Here is a 7,500-nt window from a genome sequence, read left to right as displayed (position 1 = left end):
AGACTGACTTACTTTTTAAACTACAGTTATGAAAATGACTTCATTATTGATATATAGCCTTCTCCATGCTAGCTAATTGCAAAGCACTCCAGTAGTTTTTCATCCAAAGGAGTGTGAACTTTTTATCAGGAAACAACTTTTTTTTCTGGTGAGATTTGATGCATTTATTTATTAAGTAAATACAGAAGGATTGCATGAAAACATTTTTTCCTGTTCTTGATGCAGACATTTAAGTTGTATTGATTAATGTGTGATTCAGAAGGAAGATATTCATCACAAGAGGAAAATGTTAGAGTAGCTGAAAATGCATGCTTATTTGTATCCACTGCTGTTGAGCTAAAGGGTTGCTTCTTATTGATATGGTGTTGATGGTTTATATACATATTAAGGACGTATAAAAGTGTCATAGATAGCTAATTAGTTTGTACCTTTTGTATTTCTTCCTGATGTATTTGCTTCTGTCTCCCTTATGGGCTGCTTCCTTGTATATTAGTCATTGAGAATCTTCTCTTGTTTGCCACAGTTGGCAGGCAAGTGTAATAATTTCCACTGTGGATGTTGATCTACTCTTAAGGAACTTCACCACCTGTCCATAGGGAAAAGATCAATGTGTTTAACTACAATGGGAAAACAAGAAACCTGAAGGAACCTTGAAAATAGGTAGAAATATTTCCAAGAGAAGCACCAGTATTTGTGTAAATACATAAAGAAGCTAGAAGCATAAAAATGTGAGAAAAATTGAGTTTAAAAAGGAGAAACTTAAGGAACTCCTAAATAAATAATATAAAATTAAAAAGAACCCAAAATGTATGATTAGAGATTGCTCAGTAAGCCTTTACTGCATGGCAAGTGTACAAAAATACTTGGTGTGTGAACTATGAGCATGACCAGGTCATGAGATTTTAACATTTAACGAAGTGAATTTAAAAGGGAGGAAAACCAAAGATGTTAAATTAAAAATATCAACCAATATGTGGCACTTCTAGAACGGTATTTGACAGTTTCTTCTAGTTCGAGAAGAAATAGTAAATACATGTCTGTCTCTAGTTATTAACAATGTAAGTGCATTGATACTGTTTTTATCTTATGAGAGTTATCTAACTTTTTGTTTCCCTAGATGAATTTATTGTCTTAGTATATTATAATTTTCGAATCTTGCTTATTTGGCTTTGAATAGGTAACAGATATAATTTTCTATTATGGTGAGTTAGTTTTATTATGCAGTTGGAATTATCCTGAAGTATATTTTTAAATGAAAGTGACAGCTTTAAAGTGTTTAGGGGGAGGAAATTGAAATTGTGAGATTGAGTTAAAACAACCGAGAGCTCTGCCATGCTATGGTTGTAATTCAGGACATCTAGGAATGAAATCTGTTCTTAAAAGAATTGATAGTACTTTTAGGTTAGCATATGAAATCACAGAGCTGGTGATCAGTTGAGAACTTGGCAGCTTATAGATGTTACTGTCATGTAAGTTACACTAGACACAGAATGTGCACCACTGTGGATAAACAACAGGCGCAGACACAAAAGGCAGAAGCCAAATGCAAACATGCAAGATGCCAACTTCCTTTTCCCCCTTCTCCAAGATGCCTTATAACTAGTATGGGGAAACCTGCTTTTAAACGGATTTACAGAGGTTAATTGGGCTGGGATATTTTAGATTATGTTACACATTAATGAAAATGCTGATTTTCAGCTGTCATGACTCCAGTGCTTTTGATACCATGATAATTATTTTAAAACTTTGTCTTCTGTGTTGTTGAAAACATCTTGGCAGAAAGCCTGTGTGACCTGATTAAACCCATGAGTTGTCAGTTGTGATCTATAATACTCAGAAGAGGTTGCTGACTGGGCATCACTTAGGAAGTTCTTGATTTAAAAGCAAAATTAGATTGAGACTACTGTACCCAGCACTGTATTGCCATGTCAGTGGCCTGATTGTAAGACTGTAGTTAGTGTCCTGTTTTTATAATTTGCTGGCCATTGCCTCACCACATTCATCTAATTTTAATGCATATAGTTAGTAACTTATAACATGTATTTTCTGAAACTACATGATGGAAAAGCCCATCTAATCCTGTTTATTTTCTAATTTTTAGTTATAACTTGTGAATTAATTATGTTATTGGAATTTTAATTTTGTTTCTCCAACTGTACAGACAGAAAACCAAAGTTTGATGAATTTGTTTTGTATCTCTGGAATTATTTTCTCCTTTTCTTAAATCCCTGATCTTTTACCCTCTTTTCAGTTTTATGCTTAAATTATTTAAATCTGAGACACTTGGGTGACTAGATTATTTTAAGAATCTAGAACTATCTTTTTTTTAAGGATCCAATCTGGGATTAATTGGAGGTGGGGAGAGATGTTAGAAATTCTGGGGTGCATGTAAATATTATCTGAAAATAATTTTCATACTTACTCAAGCTGACTGATAAAATGTGAACAGTGGAGTTCTCAGCATGAATTATAGTACACTGATATTGTTTGATAATTTTCTCAAATAAAATACTCACACTATTTGTCCTCTGTTTCTCGCTTCTTCTCTCTGTCTCTCTCTCTCTCTTTCCTTGAAGGTCTCAGCATCAGAGGAGCCCAGGAGGAGGACCCTCCCGATCCCCAGCTAATGAGACTGGACAATATGCTTTTGGCAGAAGGGGTTTCAGGTCCTGAGAAAGGTGGGGGATCGGCGGCAGCAGCTGCAGCCGCGGCAGCCTCTGGAGGTTCTTCAGATAACTCTATTGAACACTCAGATTACAGAGCCAAATTGACCCAGATCAGACAAATCTATCACACAGAACTGGAGAAATATGAACAGGTCAGCAGCCGCCACTCTCATAGTCCTGCACAAACCCTCTATTGCTCTTCTATTAGACCGTGCTAACCAATTCTGAGGGTTTTGAGGGGTAGGTGTTAACACAAACAACAGAATAAACAAGGTCAATGCAAAAATCCAAGTGAATTGTTGGATTCATAAAATTAAGACCCTTTGAGATTTCGAAAGTTAAGCTCAACTATTTTATCTCATCTACTCATTTTAGTTTTATTCATTCCTCACATGTATGTGCCCTTACTAGCACACCTGCCCTTACTACCACACCTGCAGCCATTCTTCCCCTCTAACCTCATCATTTGATGCTCTTCTAAGCCCTGTGAAATTAACATTTATGCACTGGCCTTGTTCATAAGCTTTAAAGGCTTTTAAAGGGAGTGTTGCATAGTGAGCTTTCTTGTGCTGTGAACTCAAGAACCCTCCTAGGCATTAATTCTTATGGATTGTGCCAGGCTATACAGAAGGAGCTAACTTCACAAAGTAAACAGATTCTGGTCTGTCTCTCTAAGGATGAAATCTCCCAGAATAATTTTGAGTACCTTGAGACAGAGAATAATGGACATTGCGTGCTAAATTCCTGATTAGAAAGAAAACGTGGATAAAAAACTTTGTTCTCAGCAGTTATATTAACTATACTACATTGAATTTAAATCATTGTTTTCTGTACCACCAAGAAAAAATGAACACTGCCAATTGAGTTACAAGGGTACTTCAAAAAGTTCATGGAAAGATAGAATTGAAGTATGAATTTATTTTTGTGCAAAAAAATGAAACCCATTCATAGTTTTTTTCATATTATGTATTTTTTTTCTCATACCTATTGAAGACCCTGTATATGGCATGTCAGTGTAAAATGCTTACGAACATCAGAGATGTTGAAACGTGGGGGAAGATAAATGGGTCTTAGATTCAATGTAATAAAATTCTGGGGTTCATTTTACACATATTTTTGTTGTTAGGTTAAGGCTAAAAAGCTACATAATTAGAAGAATTCTCATTTGATAAGAATTGTCATGTGGAAGGTAATTTTATAAAGCCATTTTTATGGAAACAAATGTATAAAAATTAAAGACAATAGTATTAAGTTGAATTCTATGAAATTGCCAAGTTTGGGGGCAAAAAAGCATTGCATTGCGTATTGATAATTTCATAAGGTTCGACCTTAAATAAAGAGCCTCCTCCCCCAGATAAATGATTAACATTTTGGCAATCTTATTTTTGTCTCCCCTTCCCCCTTTTCTGGTGTTGTATTTTAAAGCTAGTCTTAGACATTGTATGATTTTATCTATAAATACTTCACTATGTTGACAGGAAATTCATTTTTTCCTTTATAATTGTCAGAGGTGCGTGCACTTGCCAGAGAGACAGAGATGGAGAGAGAGAAAGAGAGCACCCTGCAATGGGACATGACCATGCTGCAAATCCTTGTCCTCCATTTCTTTATTCTGTTGGGATTTTGGGGTATACCTGCATCTACACATGCCAGGCACATTTTTCAAGCCACGGGTCTGGTATTCGAACCATGGTTGGCCATGTGAGATTGACTCCCTTAACCACTAGGCTGTAGGACCAGCCGCAGAAAATCCTTAAAGTTCATACACTTTTAGTCTGAACTGGAGGATCCTGGTCGTTTTTTGACTATGTTTTTAGAACAGTTTTAGGTTTATGGCAAATTTAAGAGGAAGGTACAGAAGTATCTCACATACCATCTGTCCCCACACATTCATAGTCTCCCCCATTAGCAGCATCCTCTACCAGAGTGAGACTTTTGTTAGAATTGGTGAACCTACTTTGACACATCATTACCACCAAATAGTTTGTTTTGGGATTCTGTTTTGGTGTGCATTGTATGGGTTTGGAAAAGTGTATAATGAAATGTATCTACCATTATAGGATTATGCAGAGTATTTTCATTGTCCTAAAGATCCTCTGTGCTATTCACCCCTCTCTCCCTTTGTCCCGCCCTCCCTACTAATCCCTGGCAACCCCTGGATGGTTTTTATACTGATTTTCCTTTGGAGTTCCCTGTACAGTTTCAGTGTATATGTTGTTTTTCCATTGCCTTTTCTAATATTCTGGATATGATGATATTAAGCAAATACTGAATTCTGTCCCAGAGTTGAGTGTGTTTTAAGGAAGAGTAGAAAGATTTATATAACTTCATGTTAAAATGCTATGTAAAGTAATATTATGTGTTATATTTTCTGAATAGGAGTTTCTGGGATCTAATACAATCTCTTATTTGTCAGAATTACTTTTGGTGGAAAATGTGCAAATAAGAATTTTGAAAAACTTATCTTTGCATGTATATGAAAAAAATCCAGCTTTCTGATTTGACATGTGTATAATTGAGAATAAATACGTCATGGTTGAAAAGGTCACCCCAAGCATAAATAGTAGAAAATGGTTTTAATTTATAATATAATTCTGATTGTATAATTTTATATTAAAAACATCTATACTTACTTAATAGATAAATACCACCTGTTTACCTTATAAGCAAAGATAAATAATAGTAGGAGCCAAATGTCTTGACTTTTTTGGCCAAGGAATTAAGACAGTTCCTTACTATTTTCTGCCATGTTTCTTCACACCTACCTTGTGCTTTCTCCATACAGCTCTCTTGGAAGTTGGGTGAAGCTGGCATTGGCCATTGCCAAGGTCCTGAGTGTTATTGTTTCAGAAACATGCTAAAAATCTCTTGTAAAAATTTTTTTAGTAACTTTAATTCCAGCTGATAACAGAATCAAATCACCAAGATTTTTTTCATTGTTGCTTTGTTTTTCTTTTTGCTTTTAAAATATACATGTAAATAAGTTCTATGTAAATCAGTCTAAATTATGTTTTTGTGTATCTTAAATATCAAATTGACAAATAGGGAGTTTAAATATATAATCATGAATCTTATTTAGTCAGTAGCCCATTTAAATGTATATTTCCTTTCTCATTTTAACACTTTCAGAAGGAAAAATATAGGTCTAAAATCTATGCAGTATTATGGGCTGATAGATGGGATATGATGGCAGATTCAACAGAATTTTAATTTATAAATTTTCTTCTGTAGTTTCTAAATTTTTTTTAAATGATATACCAGTGTTTTATTCTCTTGAGTTTTCTTTGGAGCTGGCTTTTACAGCTCTTCAATCTGTAGTTCTCTTAAGTTATGAGAGAGCTATGAATTTAAACATGAAATGGTTTACTTTACTTTTAATTCTTTAGGGTAAAAGGGCTTTTTCTGGGGTGGACCTTTCAGAGATGTGCTTTGTTGTTACTAGAAGAGCTAAACAGAGCAAAGTAAGGTAAAGGGGTGGTATTTCTAAAATATTGCCATTATAATTTCCTCTTTTCTATTTTTTTTTCTTTTTTTGGAGAGGTTTTTTCTATAGGGTGTGGTGCTAGCCAGAAAGAGAGAGACAGAGAGACAGAAAGTCAGAAATCACTCCCCAGGGGGAATGGCCACGCCACAATCCCTTCTCCTCCATTCTCCCTCCTCTTGGGATCTTGGGCACACACGCACATGCGCCCGGCATGAGTTTAAGCCGCTGGGTCTGGGACTCAAACCGCGGTCGACTATGTGGGAGTCCAGTGACATAGCCATTACGCTAACTGCTGGTCTCCTAGTTTTTTTTCTTTTCTTAATCAAAAAGATTTTTGGTGGGGTTTTACTATGTCATGGTCCTCCTGCTCTAGATTCCTAATTAGCTAGAATCACAGGTACATGCCATCTTACCTGGCCTGTTTTAGGTTGGGTTGGGAACTGAATCTAGGCACCCTTGTGGCCCTAGCCTCCAAATAGTAGTGTCTTAGCCACACAGGCTGAGCCTGTAATTTCCATTTTATGAATGAGAAAATATGCTCAGGTTAAGTGATTTGTTCAACATCACCCATCTAGTTAGTGTCAGAATTAGGCATTGAAACCAGTTTCTGACCATATGCTTTGTTTATTTTTTCTTCATTAAATTATGCTTCTATCCATATAGAATTAGGAAACAATTCAGGTATATTCTGATTTTCTTTGATTTGCCCATGTTGGATTACATTTGAAGTGGGAACGGAGCAGATGGAAGCATAGCTACAGAAATTATATTTTTCCTCCTAAAAGTAAACATGTGTACTCCGAGTGACAGAAAACTTATTAGTAAATAGGGAGAACATATCTAGGCAGAGGCTTTGTCAGAAAATTGTGTTGAGTCTTTACTAAAAGAAATAAACTACACTGGAATCTTACTCACTTTAGTATGTTTTGCAATGAAGCTGTAATGAAAATGTATCTGAAGCCTGTTTAGATTTAGATTGCCATAAAATTAACAAATATCTCCACTGCAGTAAATTATAGTTCCTTATAAGTGCAACCACAAAGCTAAGCAGACTAGAGCTACAGTTTGGGCAAAATCAAATCCAAGCTGCTAGGCTCAGTTTTATGTATGTTTCAGGGATGGCATTGTCTTTATATCCTGTCTTTTTTTCTCCCCAGAAAATGTTCTTTGATCATGTGTCTCTATTATATAGGATCAGATTTTATGATTTCGATGATAACTATCTAAATTCACTTAAAAACGTTTTTGAAATATTAGGTGTAATATATTTTAGAGTAAAGTTCTTGATATTAATGCCACTCAAAAGGATTCAAAACTAACTTTTCTCTTGTTATTTTTGACACTCAGCAG

At 35.3% G+C, this 7,500-nt stretch overlaps 1 protein-coding gene across 2 annotated transcripts in view; it reads left to right on the top strand.

Moving 5' to 3' along the window:
• PBX3 (PBX homeobox 3) overlaps nt 1–7,500 on the top strand; it is an 85,048-nt gene that overhangs the window by 22,531 nt on the left and 55,017 nt on the right. Inside the window, exon 2 of one of the 2 annotated variants that reach the window (XM_014590028.2) lies at nt 2,577–2,818. In XM_014590028.2, coding sequence (XP_014445514.1) covers nt 2,627–2,818 — 192 coding nt within the window. In that variant the 5' untranslated portion in view covers nt 2,577–2,626. Of the gene's footprint in view, nt 1–2,576; nt 2,819–7,500 lie in introns of those variants that run through there. The other variant, XM_027774057.1, reaches the window with a different exon arrangement.

The sequence above is a fragment of the Tupaia chinensis genome, unplaced genomic scaffold, assembly GCF_000334495.1.
Source record: "Tupaia chinensis unplaced genomic scaffold, TupChi_1.0 Scaffold000394_1, whole genome shotgun sequence".
Classification (NCBI taxonomy): Eukaryota; Metazoa; Chordata; class Mammalia; order Scandentia; family Tupaiidae; genus Tupaia; species Tupaia belangeri.
This window is presented reverse-complemented; position numbering and strand designations above follow the sequence as displayed.